Source organism: Tenrec ecaudatus, chromosome 2 (assembly GCF_050624435.1).
Source record: "Tenrec ecaudatus isolate mTenEca1 chromosome 2, mTenEca1.hap1, whole genome shotgun sequence".
In the NCBI taxonomy this organism is placed as follows: Eukaryota; Metazoa; Chordata; class Mammalia; order Afrosoricida; family Tenrecidae; genus Tenrec; species Tenrec ecaudatus.
In genome coordinates, this window is record NC_134531.1 from 192,149,658 (window position 1) to 192,165,898 (window position 16,241).

Here is a 16,241-nt window from a genome sequence, read left to right on the forward strand (position 1 = left end):
AGCGTGCCTGCCTTCACTGGCTGGCTGACTGCTGCCTGGGTGGATGGAGAGATGGGTGGGTGCGTGGTGGCTTTATAGACAAACGGACAAATGGATGGACATGCATATGGTTGGTTAGCTTGAATGTCAGGTGAATGGAAAGCTAGGCCAGTGGATGAAAGAATGACTGCATAAATACAGGTCAGAGGCTGGCTGGCTGATGGTGGGCAGATACATCATGAGATGGATGTTCTCACAATGTTAGGCAAGTCACTCAGGCAGGTGGCCCAACTAGGTCTTAAAGCAGCGGTTCTCAACCTGTGGGTCACGACCCCGTTGGGAGTCAAACCACCCTTTCACAGGGATAGTCTGATTCATAACAGTAGCAAAACGACAGTTATGAAGCAGCACCGAAAATCATTTTATGGTTGGGGGTCACCACCACATGAGGAACTGCGGCAGTAGGAAGGTTGCGAACCACTGTTTCGAAGGCACCCACCGTTGCTGAATCTGATCACATCCGTACTTCCTCCCCAAAGCTCCGTTCTCACCTCTGTGACTCTGACTCCAGCCTCACAGGCGGGGAGAGGAGAAGGACCTTCCCAAAGCTTCCCCAGGACTCACCTCTGATGCTCAGAGACTGCACACACTTGTGTCGTTAGTGGCTGTTGGTCGGTCATGTGCTCCCCCCCCCATCCCGTCACGGCTCAGTTCTGCTGCCCCAACTTCCTCTGCCGCATGCATCCTCCGCTCCCATCTCTCCTTCTCCAGGTGCCTTTGGACCTCCGCTCCTCTCCCCTAGGCAATCCCACCATCTTTTTGTCTCTGCCTGCCTGCACTTGCTGCCTCTGACGCATCCCCCACCCCACTCCAGAGGGACTATTCTCAAAGGCAGATCCACATCCCCACACCCCTGCCCCAGGGAATTCAGGGGCTCCACAGCTTCACCGGCTCACACTCTGCCCCAAGGCCAGGCCTTCGAGACCCTCCATGGGCCCACAGGCTGCTGTCTCTCTGCATCCATCGCCTCTGGTCAACCTCCATGACACCCCCCTGCCTACCGTCCTCCCCAGATGGACAGACAGACAAGACACAGGGTGTCCCTGAGAGAAGACCCCTGTCTGTGTGAGTCACTCCTGGGGGACTCCTCTCAGACCAGGATCAAGGGGACCCTCTTTGAGGACCCTGTCAGCAGGGTCTCTGCTGGGGGGGATGGGGAGGGGCTGTGTTTGTCCCCTCACTGGGCGGTGGCTCAGGCTTCGTGTCCATGTCGGGGAGGGAGGCCTGACCACAGACTCTCCCTGCAGAGCTGATTAGCAATTAACTGGAGGCATCTGGGGGGGGTGGTAGGGAGGTTAATCGGGGAACAGAAGGAGGGCAGCTAGGGTTCTAGGGACTTTGCCCTTGGTCGGAGGGTATAAGGAGGAGGGCCCCAGCCCCTCCACAGCCCCCAGCTTTCCTGAGCAGCTGAGCTGGAGCTGGAACGCAGACTAAAAGGTGAGCCCAGGGCCTCTGTGTCCCACCCCCAGCCCCTGTTCTTAGCAGGAAACAGTCAGAAGTCCTCCAACCCCTCCCCCAACCTGGGTGCCCCATCCTGCCCTGTTACACCGGAGTCCCAGCCCAGCCTGGCTCACCCCCTCACAGTGCACAGGACCTCTGCTGGCCCTGGGGCCTAGCAACCCCTGAATCCCAACAGCCAGGGACCCTGGGACTATGTGAGGTGTGGACCCAGACTAGGGGTGCCCCACCCCTAAGAACCAGGGACAGTTCCAACTTCTAGCCAGCCCTGGGGATGGGCTGGGGCCCTCCTGGTCTGAGCTTCTTCCACCCAAGAAGGGTCTTCCGACAATGCTGGCTTATCTGCGGGGCCGAGGAGCAGTTAGGGACTGTGCTCCTGCGCCCTGGCTCTCCCCTAGCTTCTCCCCCAGCTCGCCCAGTGTCTACTGGCCCCACCCCGGCCCACATCACAGCCTCCTCCAGTCCCCCTGTTTCCTTGCTCCCCAGCATGCAGCAGATGCTCTGCTTCTTCATGGCCTGCTCCTCCCCCCACAGGGCCTCCACACAAACCCCCAACTCTCAACTGTCTCTCAGGAAGATCGTCTTCTCCCAAGAGCTGTCACCCCAGCCTGCACCTCTCCTTACAATCGGCCCCGTTGCCATAGCCCACCCACGTGTGTTTAGCTTAGATCAGCCTACCCACTGGGCTTCTGTCCCACGTGGCTCTCACTGCCCCTGCATCTGGGCGGTGCAGACGGGAACAGAACCGGCCACCACCTGGAAGATTGGCGGTTTCCATTCACTCAGAGGCACTCAGGGAAAAGGCCTGGTGACCCTCTTCCAAACGCCCAGCTGTGGCAAACCCTAGGAGCTCTGGTCTCTGAGGCACCAGTGTCCGCAGGAGTTGAGGTTCACTCAGGCCAGCCGGGGAGCAGTTGGTTAGTCCATGCACCCCACCTTGAGCTCACGGCCTGGACTAGACAAGATGCCCAACACTCACTTGTTGAGGGAATGAACGAATGCCCAGATCGGGGTGGGGGAGGTTTGGGTTTGTGCATGTGAATCCCATGTGTACATGGGAACATGGTTTCCAGCACGCGTGTGCGTGTGTGTGTCGGTGGGGGGGCAGTGATTGTGAGGGTGTTTGTGACACTCCGTGTGTGTGGGTGTGTGAGTGGGGACAGCGTGAGTGTGTGTGAATGAGTGTATCTGTGAGTTTCTGCGTGTGTGAGCATGTGGGGGCAGTGTGTGACGGTGAGTGTGTCAGTGTGTGTGTGAGTGAATGTATTTGTGAGTCTGTATGAGTGTGTGTGTTTGTATGTGACTGTATCTGTGAGTTTCTGCATGTGTGAGCATGTGGGGGCAGTGTGTGACTGTGAGTGTATCTCTGTGTGTGAGGGAGTATATCTGTGAGTCTGTGGGGGGACGGTGTGGGTGTGTGACGGTGAGTGTGTCAGTGTCCAGACCACACAACTGCACTCAGTGTTGTGCATGCAGGCCCTACAGCGTGTGCCCAGGATGATGTCCTACGGAGAGAGACTGGGGAGCCCAGCAGTCTCCCCACTCCCCATCCGGGGGGGACACATGATGCGTGGGGCAGCCTTTGCTTATGTGCCCAGCCCACAGGGTGAGTGTTGCCCCCACCTTGCTCCATGGCCTGGCTGGCCCCCAACCGCCACATCCCCAATGATGCCTATGTCCCTCTGCCTGTCCGCTGGCCTTCCTCCCCAGTCTTGCACAGGATTCCAGGGACCTCAGCCTATGCCTTCCCCACTCTGGGCCCCGTGGCCCTTGCTGAGCACGGCTGTCCCTACGGGGAGGTTCTGGAGTTCCACGACCCCCCGCTGCCTGCCAAGCTGGCCCTGGAGGAGGAGCAGAAGCCAGGTGGGTTGGAGGGGTGGCAGGGCCTCTGGAACACCCCACCAGCACCCTTGGGAGCCCTGGGTGCTCATGGCCGCCTGTCTACAGAGCCTAGGTTGGTCCAGAAGCTGCAGCAGGTGGGCAGCACCCTGCTCAAGGTGCCGCTGATGCTCGGCTTCCTCTACTTCTTCGTCTGCTCCCTCGACGTGCTCAGCTCAGCCTTCCAGTTGGCTGGAGGTAGGGCTGCCCAAGGGGCCGGGCTGGGTCCCTGATGGGCCTTGGCCGACGCGGGCTCCTGCTCCCCAGGGAAGGTGGCTGGTGACATCTTCAAGGACAACGCCATCCTGTCCAACCCGGTGGCGGGGCTGGTGGTGGGCATCTTGGTGACCGTCCTGGTGCAGAGTTCTAGCACATCCACCTCCATTATCGTCAGTATGGTCTCCTCTGGCTGTGAGTTGGCCCACAGGGCCCAGGGAGGGCTGAGAGGGGACTGGTGGGGGCTGGGCCGGGGCAGCGGTGGCAACAGGAGTGGGGGTGGGAAAAGGGGAGGCAGGGATCCCAGAACTGAGGACTGGGGGCTAGCATCTTCCACTCTGTCCCTGGAGCATGGCCAGGAGGACACCCCTAGGAGCTGGGACAGTGACAGGTAAGGCTCACCTGCGTGCGACCGCTCACTGTTTCAGCCAGGAGGAGAGAGGCCTACTGCCAGGAGTCGGCCCGTTCAGCTGTGGCTGGCTCAGCAGTCTGCGGGCACTGACTCTGGGCGGGCACTGATGCCTCAGCCCATGGGGGAGTGCCTTCTCCTCAAGGACCCCTGGGCTCTGCGGTTCTCAACCTGTGGGTCACGACCTCTTTGGGGGTCGAACGACCCTTTCACAGGGGTCTCCTGATTCATCACAGTAGCAAAATGACAGTGATGAAGTAGCAACAAAAATAATTTTATGGTTGGAGTCACCCCCACATGAGGAACTGTGTGAAAGAGTTGCGGCATTAGGAAGGTTGAGAACCACTTCAGCTGATTGGATAAGGGTCACCTAGATTATGGAGGAGGCTTTCCACCACGTGTAGATGCCGCCCACAGTCCCACACTATCTTTACAGCAAAAACCTTCGTGCGTGCTGGCCTCGAACCCTGAGTGCTACATCCTGTCTCACTCACCTACATGCAGACACAGCTCACAGACAGGTTTGCAGGCTACACTCAGGCATCTGTGTGGGCACACGTGCTCCTAGGTGCTCCACACCCGGCCACTTCACATAAAGACACAGCACCGCCCTCCCTCCCTGAACCTGTGATTCGAGGTCCAGCAGAGCAGGCGGGAATGGCCCCAGGACCGGATGTGGAAGATGCTGTTGTAGGATTGGGGGCTGGGGCTCCCTGCCCACTTAGCTAAGAGGCCCCTCTTCCACCAGTGCTGGAGGTCCGCTCCGCCATCCCCATCATCATGGGATCTAACATCGGCACCTCCGTCACCAACACTATCGTGGCCCTCATGCAGGCGGGGGACAGGACTGACTTCCAGCGGTGAGGGGGTGGGGCAGTGAGGGCCTTACGCTTGCTGGGTGTGGGGGGGGCGGCATCTCCTGCCCCAGGCCTGCTCTGCCATATGGCCTCCCTGCCCAGGGCCTTTGCGGGGGCCACGGTGCACGACTGCTTTAACTGGCTGTCCGTGCTGGTCCTGCTGCCCCTGGAGGCTGCCACCGGCTACCTGCACCACGTCACCCACCTCGTGGTGGCCTCCTTCAACATTCGCGGCGGCCGCGATGCCCCAGACCTGCTCAAGGTCATCACGGAGCCCCTCACCAAACTCATCATCCAGGTGGGCATGGGGGTGGGGGGAGCAGATGGGGGAGGCTGGTAAGTGGGGGTGGGGTGCCTCCCCCCTCACTCCTCGGACTCACCTCTGGTCCCAGCTGGACCAGTCCATCATTACCAGCATCGCCACTGGGGACGAGACCCTGAGGAACCACAGCCTCATCCGGATCTGGTGCCGCCCGCGCCCCATGGAGGTGAGTCCCGGGCCTGCGCCCCTGGAAGCAATACCTCCTACCCAGCAGACGGTTGGTGTCCCGTCCCGTCGTCCATTCAAAATACTCCAGGTACACCTGGGGGCTCATTTCACTGGGAGAGCGGGACTCTGTGACTCTTTGACTGTGATGGGGTGCTGCAGCTGACATTGCACCCCCTCCCGGCCTCGGCGCCCGCTCGAACAGCCATCCGCCATCCCCAGAGCAGCAGCAGGACCCTTGTCAGATGGAGATGTAAATGGCTGGGCCCTTCCCTAGACTGCGGGACCTCCGGCTGGTGCAAACGGAGAGTATGGTCAGCTGTTAACAGAAAGCCTGGCGGTCCCTTGGAAGAAAGGCTTGGTAATCTACTTCCGAATAAGTAGCTGCATGGACTCCCGTGGGGCTCGGTTCTACGTGGACACATTTCGTACTGGTCCTAATACTGCTCCTCCTCATCCACTGCTGCCAACTTGATGCCGCTCGTGCCAGTCCGGAGGGCAGGGTGAATCTGCCCCTGTGGGTTTCCAAGACTCTAGCTCTTTACAGGAGTGCAAAGCTCTGTGTTTCTCCCACAGAGCGGCTGGTGGTTTTGAACTGATGACCTTGCAGTTAGCAGCCCAATGCATAACCACTGTGCTACTGAATCCGGGGTGGGGTGGAGGGGTGGGGTAAGGGGGTAATTTCTGGGTTTGCAGAGGCTCCGTGCGCCAGTTGGAGAAGCCCAGGTCTGGTTCCAGTACTGGTTTCTCAGGGAGGGAAATGGGCCGAGGCGAGCAGGAACTTGCCAGAGCTTATCCAGCCGTGCCGGGGGCGGAGCGTGGCTCTCCCAGTCAAGCGTTTTTCCCTTCCTCCTGAGACACCCATGGGGGGGCCCAGGTAACATGGGCAGGGTGTGACAAGATTGCCCAGGAAAGCAGGGAAGAGCAGGAAGGTGGCTCCAGGAGAGCAGGAAAATGGCCTGTTTGGAGAAAACACAGCTCCTGGTGCCGGCCTCTGGGACTCCAGGCCTCCTGCCTGCGGTGGGTGTGAGTCCGGTCTCCAGTGCCCCAGTTGCTGCCTCCTGGACTCCAGCGCCCTGGGGAAGGCTTGTTTGGAGGGAGGGGCTCCACTCGGGGCTGCCCCGCCCAGCCAGGTGGGTAAGGAGGAGGCAGGCGTTGCAGGCTCACTCTCAGAGGAAAGGACGTCGCCCAAACTGCAGTCCAGAGCAGCTGTGCCTTAGTCACTACGCTCAACAGGCAGCTCCACTCAAGCAAGACACAGGACAATCTGGACTCCAGAAGCAGGCACGAGCCTCATCCTCTTCCCACGGGCACACAGGGAGGGGCCTATAGGACAGAGTAGAACTGCTCCTCAGAGTTTCTGAGACTGAGTCTTTATGGGAACAGACAGCCTCGTCTTTCTCCCTTAGAGGAGCTGGTGGGCTTGAACTATCAACCTTTCTGTTAGCAGCTCGGCCCTCAGGCCACAGCTCCACCAGGGAGCTAATCACAAGCAAGTTGGCCCTGGCTCCAGGGACCAATGAAAGTCCTCCTGCCTCTCACCTGACCTCATTGACCCACAGGGTTTTCCTTGGCTAATTTTTAGCACTGGATCACCAGGCCTTTCTTCCTATTTCCATGTTGTCCAGAAGCACCATTGAAACCTCTCTAGCATCACAGCCCAACACAAACCTCCACCGACAGACACCGGGGGCTGCGTGTGAGATGCACTGGCTGGGAATCGAACCCCAGTCTCCACTTTAGAAGACGAGAGTCTTACCCCCGAAACCACAGCTGCCTTTTCTCTCGATATGAACTTGTCTTAAATCTGAAGGGGTCCACTGCTCCAGGGAGACTGCTCTGAGTCTTCGGAGCAAGGCGTCAAAAAGCAGGTTACTCCTGGGTCTGATCTCCCTGGGCCACATGGACCTTCTCCACCTCATAGTGAAATGCTTGATCTGCAGACACATCACACACACACACACACACACACATCCCACCCCCACCCCCTGAAAAGGTGCTCCTGGGCTCTGAGTCACATTCTCTGAGGACCCTGCCCCTCACCTGCAGCTGCTTTCTCAGTGATTCAGACGGTGGTCAGCAGGGCAGGCTGACCCACTCTGACCTCACGCCTCTAGCGAGGGGCCTCACCATCCAATCCCAGGCCACAGGGAGAAAACCTAGGCTCGCTGAAGATGCGAAGCCACCTGCCTGGACCACTCAGCTTGACCCCAGCCCCGGGGCACCAGCCTCTGCTGGGGCACCAGCCTCTCATGCCTGCTCCTCAGTGTCCCTTCCTCCTTATGGTGACCAGGTCAGGTTTCCTCGCTGTGGAGAGGGGCTAGCAGGGGCGGGGCGGGGTGGGGGGGGGGCGGTCACAGCTCCCAGCACTCATCTCTCTGGCAGTGCCTTGTGGGCATGTGCCTCTGGAGCAGGCACTGGAGGAGGGACTTCCCGGCCTTGAAGCGTCTCCTTTGTCTGTATTTCCTCCTCCCCTCCCCCAACTTCCTTGCCTCCAGCTTCCAGCCACCCCAGACTTGCCGGGATGGATGGTGGGTGCGGTCTGAGACCCGTTTCCCCTTTGGGCCACCAGAGGGCGGTGCTGGCATGGACTTCTCCCTCTGCTTCTCGGAGAACAAAGACCTGGAGTTTCCCTTCTTGGGGAGCGAAAAATGCTGTATTACAGGCCCACATCCCCTGCGTTTCTCCCCAGGACTGGGATACTCAAAGCCGGCCGTCTTCCTCAAGTTTAATCACCCCCTTCAGTTCCCAGAGGTGCCTCCTTTATTTGGGGTGTCCTGCAGGCCCTTGGATCCCAGCTGTCTTCCCAAGGTGCTTGGGCAACTAACCATCTTCTGCAATGTTACGCACCCCTTGCCACAGAGGAGGAAATTCAGGGCCTTAAGTGTCTCATCCGAAGTCACACAGCTGGGCAGTGGCCCAAGTGGGACTTGAGCCTATGGCTGTCTGAGGCTCATTCTGTCCCTGCCACACACCCTACGCACACACCACTGGGGTGTTCCCCTAGACTCTAACTTTCCACGCTCCTTTGTCTCGGCTGGGACCTCTATCCTTTTCCTCCACTTTACAAGAAAGCCCAGGATCTGCCTGTTTCTTCCCTTCAGCCCCTCTCCCTGAAGCCTGCCCCTCCGGTTACCTCGACACTCCTTTCTGTGCTTTAAGAGTCTCTAGACCAGTGGTTCTCAGCCTTCCTGATGCCAGGACTCTTTAACACAGTGCCTCATGTTGTGGGGACTCTCCAACCATAAAATTATATTTTTTCATAAAATTATTTTCATTGCTACTTCGTAACTGTACTTTTGCTACTGTTAAGAGTCAGGCGAGGCAACCCTTGCAAGTGTCGTTCGACACCCAAAGGGGTCGTGACCCACAGGTTGAGAACCACAGTTCTAGACTCTCTCTGAGAGAGTCTGGTGGCATAATGGTTACTCGTTGGGCTGTGAACTGGAAGGTCATCAGTTTAAGAACACCAGCTGCTCCTGGGGCCTATACTCCTGTAAAGAGTTACAGTCTTCAAAATCCACAGGGGCAGTTCTACCTTGTCCTAGGAGACTCTCCTTGGATCCCTGGTGGTGGTGGTGGGAGGTTATGCAGTGGGCTGCTAACCGTGAGCTGAGCAGTTCAAAACCACCAGCTGCTCCTCAGGAGGAAGAGGAGGCTCCCGTAAAGAATTAGTCTCAGAAACCCACAGGGACACTATGAGCCACAGGGGCACTGAGAGTCAGAATTGTGCTCAATGGCAGTGAGCCGGGCTATGGTTTGCAGATGCTCCCTATAGGCTCATCAAGGTCACATGTTCCAGGCAGAAAGGTCCCACTTCTAAACCTCAGAGGTCTGAGCCCTCACCTTGGCCTACCTGCCCCTGCCCCTACCAGCTCTGTCCTCCTCCTTCAGTCTCCCAAGACTCCCATAGTTCCCTTCTCCTCAACACCCCAGAGCCAGCACAGGTTGGGTCAGACACTCATGTCAGGGAAGTCAATCATACCCCCTTCCCACCATCTGATACTGGAAGGGAGGATTTCATCCTCTCTAGAGACTGGGTGCCCCCACCCCCAGTTACTCCTGTAATTTTGACACCCTCGCTGTGATCACGCCCACCTGATTAGAGAAAGTGGGCTGAGGGTTAGCATGACTTGCCCTAAACAGTTGGGACAAGAAGTGGATATGAATGCCGCTCTGCCTCGCCACAGACCCCTGGTGCCCTCCCAGCCGCGGACTTGGGTAGCCGGCCGGGAGGGAGTAGCTCCCCTCCCCCTGCTGGCCTGGTTGTCCAGTCTAACCCTTCAGAGCTCTTGTTTTTTCTTGATTTCTCTACGTGAATTCTGGCAGGGCGGGACAGTGCCCCGAGGCCTGGGCATGTGAGCCAGTCGAGCCTTAGCCCAGTTCCACCTCTCAGTCTTTGAGAGTGACGCCATTTGGAACAAAACCTAATGCAGCCAAACACAGCCATGTGCTGACAGCCAGCCCCACTATCAGTACCAGATGGCCCAAGGGGCCTGGGATGTGGAGCTCCCGGGAAGGGGGCCAGCCCCCAGACCAGCCCCAAGCCTGTCACCTAGGAGTTGGCTCCTTGTGTGTCCGAATAGAACAGGCCATCGAGTTTTAATGGCCTTTCTCCTGTAGCATGGGTGGTTGAGCTCAAACCACCAATCTCTTGGTTAAGAGCCAAGCGCCCCTAGACTATATGCACCCCCTAGTACCAGTGCCCTAGATACCAGATCCCACCTCGCAGCGCTGTCAAGATACTCCCACCTCCCTTTCGCTATGTGGGTGTAGAACAGTGCTCCCCAGGACGTTCAGTGCTGGCTTTCCCAAAGTAGATCACCAGGCCTTTCTCCGGAGGTCCCGTTGAGTGGATTAGAACTCTCAACCTTTCAATGAACAGTTGAGCACATTAACCATTTGCACCCCCAAGGGGCTCCCCAAGCAGCAGCAGGCGGAGCAGTAACCCTCATGTTCCTCTGGGGGGCCCTGAGCAGCTCTTGCTGGGCATGTGGGCCTCAGGGTGGTGAGTGCTCTCTGCTCAGCCCTGCCTTTGTGAGACAGCAAAGCTGCACGGCCACCAGAGAGCCAAGTCCTTCCCTCGGCTGGCAGGCCGCTGGCCTCCTGGGGGAAGGCATTTAAAGAACAGCTTCACCCACTAAGGCTGCAGATGACTGCCATCCCGGCTGGACTAAGCAGCTTCTGTTTGGCCTTCGGAGAACTGTGGAGTCTCAAAGTGGTTGCCAATATTTGCAAACAGGGAACATTGACCTCGGGCAGATCTACAACCTGTGACTGGGGCCATGTGGTATGCTGGCTGCGCCCCTGGACCTTGATGGTGGCCTGGCACCGAGTGGCTGCTGGCCCAGCATGCTTGCCCTCCCCCCGCCCCCCCTGCTCCTCCCCCTCACTCCAGCCTGTTACCTGCCTGGCTTGGTGGCCTTTTGAATTGGGAGACCTCCTGGGGGAGACCCCACCCTTCACTGACAGTAGATGAGGCAGGCGGGGGAGAGGTAGGCGTGAGTGAGACTGAGCTCAGTGAGGCAGGCAGAGCAGAGCCTGGGCCACGCTTGCTGCAGGGGGAAGAGGGGTGGTGTGGGGGAGGGGGAAGCAGGAGGCTGAGAAAGGGTTTAGAGATGAACGGTGGGGCAACAAGGACAAGATGGATTGGGTGACCAGGAGTCCTTGGCCAGCCCAGGAGGTGGACTCTGAGGGCCAGGTCCCCAGGGCTCGTCTGCAGTCACAGGGTCCAGAGGCCCATCTTGGTCACCCCGCCCTGATCTTAGTCCTAAACCCAGCCTGCCTGTCTCACATTCTCTAAAGTCGCATCCTCTTAATCTAGGCTCACACCTCCATGCCCAGGGTCGAGGCCAACGCAAGCTGGCCCCTTGGAAATGCCACCTTGGAGAAATGTGAGTGCCTGCCATCGTGGGGAGGCTGGGTCAAGGCCTGGCCACTCCTTGTCCACTTTGTGGCTCCTGGGCTGGAGGCTGGAGGTGGGGCCTTGGAACTGAAAAAAGATGGGGGGTTGGAAGTTAGCGTCGGGGCCAGTGCTTGGCAGTTTGGCACCCCCCCCCCCGTACGCCCCCTTCCACAGGTAAACACCTCTTTGTGGACACGAGGCTGCCCGACCTGGTCGTGGGGCTCATTCTGCTGGCCAGCTCCCTGGTGGTCCTGTGCACCTGCCTCATCCTCCTCGTCAAGATTCTCAACAGCCTGCTCAAGGGCCATGTGGCCAAGGTCATTCAGAAGGTCATCAACACCGGTGAGCACAGGGCACGTCAGAAGAGCCTTCTAGGTCTCCCTGAGTCTGCTCACTGCCTTGCTGGGCCATCTGCACTGTGCCTGACCATCTCTGAGCCTCTGTTTCCCCATCGAGAAAAGAAGGGGGAGCAGGTGATTTCTGAGGCCCGTGCGGTGAGGACGGCTGGGGGACCTGTGGTGCATTCTCGCTGGGGGCTTGCACTCTGAGAGCCTCAGAGAGGGTTTGATTTCATCTGGGGAAATGCATGCAGCCCCCCAGCAATGTGTGCTAAGCAGGAGCTGCTGGCAAGCTCTGCTGCTGAATGGAAGCCTGAGGCTGAGTCTGCCCAGAGGTGGCTTGGAAGAAAGGGCTGGCAATGTGCCTCTGAAGAACCAGCCATGGAAGCCTCTGTGGGTTACCGTTCTGCTGGGACCCACTCGGGGTCACTGTGAGTCAGAGTGGACTCGCTGGGAACTGGTGACTGCTGTGTTCCGAGCAGGATGTGGTGGCCAGGTCAGAGGTCAGCCAAATCCAGATGGATCCTGCCCTCATGGCTCACAGCTCACGTGGGGGTTTGGGGCAAGGAAAGATAAGGGATGCAGCCGGATACATTGGAGAAATGAGAAGCCAACTGCTGGGGGCGCGCAGTGAGTGGAGGAGGGAGCTGCCCTGGGTAGGCAGAGGCTTCGCCCAGAGGGTGGTATTGCAGCAGAGCCTAAGATGAGAACTGGTGGATGTGTGTGCAAGAAGAGCTTTCGGGCTGCCGGGAAGAGCACATGCAAAGGCTCAGAGGCAGGAAGCCACTTAGCAGGAGGGTGACTAGAAAAGGGCATGCAGGGTGGCTCACCCAGGCCACAGGGAGTGGGCCAGGGTGGGGGCTGGCAGGCTCTGCTCAGAGCCTGGGCTTTATGCAAGGGGCAGGGGGCACGTGAAACACCTGGGGCACGAACGTGACACTATGTCCTGCTCTGATCACACTGGCACCAGAAGGCGCTGCCAGGCAAATGCCAGGCAAAGAGCTTCCCGGGGCTAGGGGAGCACAGAGCTGAGCAGGGGGCAGGACAGCTTCCTCCCCCTTAGGACATTACTGCTCCTGAATCAGGGGGCCCTCCCAGCAGAGGGGTGACCTGAGCAAAGCCATGGCAGCGTGGGACTGAGGCAGAGAGGCCTGCAGCCATGATCAGAGGGAAACGGAGGCTCTGGCATTGGCCGGGGGCTCCCAGGAAGCCTCCCAATCCCTTGCCGGCGACCCCCACTGACCAGGCTGGGCTGGCCTTTCCTCGCAGACTTCCCCGCCCCCTTCACCTGGGTCACGGGTTACCTCGCCATGGTGGTGGGCGCAGGCATGACCTTCGTAGTCCAGAGCAGTTCCGTGTTCACCTCAGCGATCACCCCGCTCATCGGTGAGTGCCCATGCTGGGGGGGTGCTGAAGGAGGGCGTAGGGAAGGGTAGTGTATCCTCTCCTCCTGCCACTCCACCCACCTTCTAGGCCTGGGTGTTATCAGCATTGAGCGGGCCTATCCCCTCACCCTGGGCTCCAACATCGGCACCACTACCACCGCCATCCTGGCCGCTCTCGCCAGCCCCAAGGAGAAGCTGCCCAACTCCGTCCAGGTTTGTGCTGGATGGGGGGGGCAAATAGAGGGCACACAAGGGCAAGCCTGGAGGCAAGGGGGTTACAACATGTCGCAAATACTTTTCCATAGTGCCCCCACTATGCCAGGCTCACTGTAAGCAAAGTAGACAGTGCCACCACAGACCTGAGCATCAAAAGCACCAAATTTAGTTGCCTGGTGGTGTGGTGGTGTGGTTTCATCAGTCTGAAACCACCAGTCGCTCTGAGGGAGAAAGAGCGACGGTCTCAGAAACCCACAGGGGCAGTTCTACTCAGTCCTGTTGGATCTCGCTGTGAGTCAGAACAGGCTTGCCAGCCACCAGCATGGTTTGGATTTTTGAGACTGTGTGCATGCCAGAGTAGAACAGTGCTGTCTTTGGGGCTTTTAATGGTTGATTTTCCAAAAGTCGATCACCAGGCCTTTCTTGTGAGGCACCTCTGGGTGGATCAATCCTCCCATCTTTCAGCTTGCAGGTTAGTGCATTATTACTTTGCGGGACCATCATATCAGAGGGGCCTGGCCTAGTCCAGGAGACCAAGGAGCAACAGAGTAGGGGTTAGCTAAAATATGGGGGTGGGGGAGCCCTCTAACAGGGGAGAGGCTCTAGGAGGCAAAATGTAACTGACAAGCCAGGGGCCTGGGGCCAGGACGCTGACCAAGCAAGGGCCACAGTAGCTGAGCCAAACATCAATATTAACCTTTTATTTGCCTCATCTTGGCAAAACTCAGTGGGGGGGACAGACCATGGAGCATTAGGGGCTGTGGTTATTTACCAATGGGTCCAGAAGAATGTTGGCATTTGAATACCTGCCACGGCCACTATGGTGGAATCTGGGTGCAGGCCAGACCTCAGCCCTTGGTGGGGACTCCCCACGACACTGCTCAGACCAGGCAGCAGGCTGTCTGTCACCCAGCCCCCACCCTTAGCCTGCCTCGGGGCACTGGGGCCGGCACCCACGTTGGCGGTCCTCCACTCATTTTCCTGCAGATTGCTCTCTGCCATTTCTTCTTCAACATCTCGGGCATCATGCTGTGGTACCCAGTGCCCTGCATGCGCCTGCCCATCCGCATGGCGAACGCACTGGGCGAACGCACGGCCAAGTACCGCTGGTTCGCTGTACTTTACCTCCTGGTGTGCTTCCTGCTGCTGCCCTCGCTGGTGTTCGGAATCTCCATGGCGGGCTGGCAGGCCATGGTGGGCGTGGGCACGCCCTTTGGGGCCCTGCTGGCCTTCGTGGTGCTTGTCAACTTCCTGCAGAATCACAGCCCCGGACGCCTGCCCAAGTGGCTGCAGACCTGGGACTTTCTGCCACACTGGATGCACTCCCTAAAGCCTCTGGACCGCCTCATCACTCGTGCCACCCTCTGCTATGCCAGGCCTGAGCCCCGCTCGCCCCCGATGCCCGCAAGAGTCTTCCTGGAGGATCTGCCCCCTGCCACACCCTCCCCTCGCCTGGCACTGCCTACTCACAACACCGCCACCCGCCTCTAGGGGAATTGGTGCACAGGGCGCGGGATGGACCAGCAGAAGGCCTGTGTGTGCACATCGGTGCCAGTCTGGCTGTGCGTTTGGCTTAGGTCCACAGAGGCCTGGGTGTGTAGCTGTGCCCGTGCGTGTGGGCATCCTCAGGGTGGGTGTGTGTGCTGTTGCTTGGGTGCTTCCACTTGTGTGCACATGTGTGTCCCAGTGCACAGCTACACCATCAGGAGGCTGGGCGCATGGCGCAGGCCACCTGGGGATGCCCCTGTATGGGTAGATGGAGGCCCGTGTGATCACTCAGGGCTGACTGGAGTCCGTGACTGTCAGCTTGTTTGCTTGAGCGCCTGAGTCATTAACTGAATTTTCACTCCTCCCTGGGCCTTCCTGCCTCCATGACATCATGTCTTCTCGCCCTCGCCCAGGGTTCTGACACCCACCCGCCCCGCCACCACTCCCTGCTTGAACACCCCCTGAACAAATTAAACTCTCCTCGTGCATCTGGGAGTCTCCCTGCTCTCTACCTACCAGGGAGGGCCCACCTGGTTGCGATCCAACCTTTCCAAGACACCTGCATCCACAGCCAGTTCCACCTCCGCTGTGCAGTCTTAGTCTTGCAGGAGTGAACAGGGAAGGAAGGAAGAAAGCCAGTCCACAACCCAATCCCCTGGGAGCCCCTGGGATCTGATCTGTCATTCCCTCACATCCGGGACACCCAGTGGAGGGTGTGGGAAGTACACTGGCCTCGAGGTGCAAGTCAGACCTCACAGAGCTGAGCTAGCAGGTGTGAATAGGGGCACGGGGGCTTTCTGCTTACTGTTTGTCACCCAGAATTGTGTGTGTGAATTGTGGGGAAAGGCAGCCGTCGTAGGCCCCAGGGTATGGGAAGTCACATACACCCTTAGACTCTCCTCAGCTGGTGCCCTTGTAGGGTCCTGAGCCGGCCGTCCAGGGACCTCTGCAAGGCACCCAGCCAGGAGAGGGCGGGGTAGGGTGCGGGGCAGCATGGGAACTCATCCTCGAAGCTTCACCAGGCAACCTCCCCCGCCCAGCCCCAAACCAGTTTAACATCGCAATTCAAGACGTGCCCCGGGGGGCGAGCCCAGTGCGCCCTGGTGCGTTTATTGGGCCCGCGGTTCAGCTAGGTGCCCTCGGCGCGCAGCCCGCGGATCAGCTGGTGTGCGGTCTTGTTGAGGACGCCCCCGTGCACGCCCCGCCGGCCCATGAACACAAGCAGCGAGCGTGGCGTGTGCCCCACGCACACGGCGCGCGCGTCCAGGCCCTTGGTGCGCGCGTCCAGCACGTTGTCGCCCTCGGCCAGCAGGTGGTCGCGGATGACGCAGCAGCGACGGCCGGCAACGCTCAGGCCGCTCTGCAGAAAGGTCCGCCGATCAAAGCCCGTGAGCACGCCCACCTCCTGCGGGGAGATGGCGGCCAGCAGGCCCCCTGGCCGCGATGCCCACACGCAGCAATTGTCCACGTGGCCGACGATGGCCACGTCGTCGATGCGCTGGTCCCGCAGCACCGCACTGATGAAGTTCTTCCAGTCGCCCATCCTGGCGCAGGCCCTCCGCCTA

At 59.2% G+C, this 16,241-nt stretch overlaps 2 protein-coding genes across 2 annotated transcripts; one reads left to right on the forward strand and one right to left on the reverse strand.

The window, feature by feature from the left end:
* The first annotated feature begins 2,994 nt into the window (after positions 1–2,994).
* SLC34A1 (solute carrier family 34 member 1) lies at positions 2,995–14,679 on the forward strand. Its single transcript, XM_075543215.1, has 12 exons — positions 2,995–3,103; positions 3,208–3,360; positions 3,445–3,573; positions 3,643–3,786; positions 4,749–4,860; positions 4,960–5,155; positions 5,250–5,345; positions 11,169–11,238; positions 11,424–11,591; positions 12,857–12,973; positions 13,061–13,185; positions 14,176–14,679. Exons 1-12 carry the CDS (start codon positions 2,995–2,997, stop codon positions 14,677–14,679), a joined length of 1,923 nt encoding a protein of 640 aa, XP_075399330.1.
* Positions 14,680–15,805: 1,126 nt separating this feature from the next.
* PFN3 (profilin 3) lies at positions 15,806–16,219 on the reverse strand. Its single transcript, XM_075543216.1, has one exon. The coding sequence runs from the start codon at positions 16,217–16,219 to the stop codon at positions 15,806–15,808; it is 414 nt and encodes a 137-aa protein (XP_075399331.1).
* Between the last annotated feature and the right edge of the window lie 22 nt (positions 16,220–16,241).

Excerpts from the sequence above, each read along its gene's own strand:
- PFN3 (XM_075543216.1), bottom strand. The coding sequence starts at position 16,219 with ATGGGCGACTGGAAGAACTTCATCAGTGCGGTGCTGCGGGACCAGCGC.
- SLC34A1 (XM_075543215.1), top strand. The coding sequence starts at position 2,995 with ATGATGTCCTACGGAGAGAGACTGGGGAGCCCAGCAGTCTCCCCACTC. Across the intron at positions 3,787-4,748 it reads CAGTATGGTCTCCTCTGGCT|TGCTGGAGGTCCGCTCCGCC; the intron begins GTGAGTTGGCCC and ends CTCTTCCACCAG. Across the intron at positions 12,974-13,060 it reads AGCGATCACCCCGCTCATCG|GCCTGGGTGTTATCAGCATT; the intron begins GTGAGTGCCCAT and ends CCCACCTTCTAG.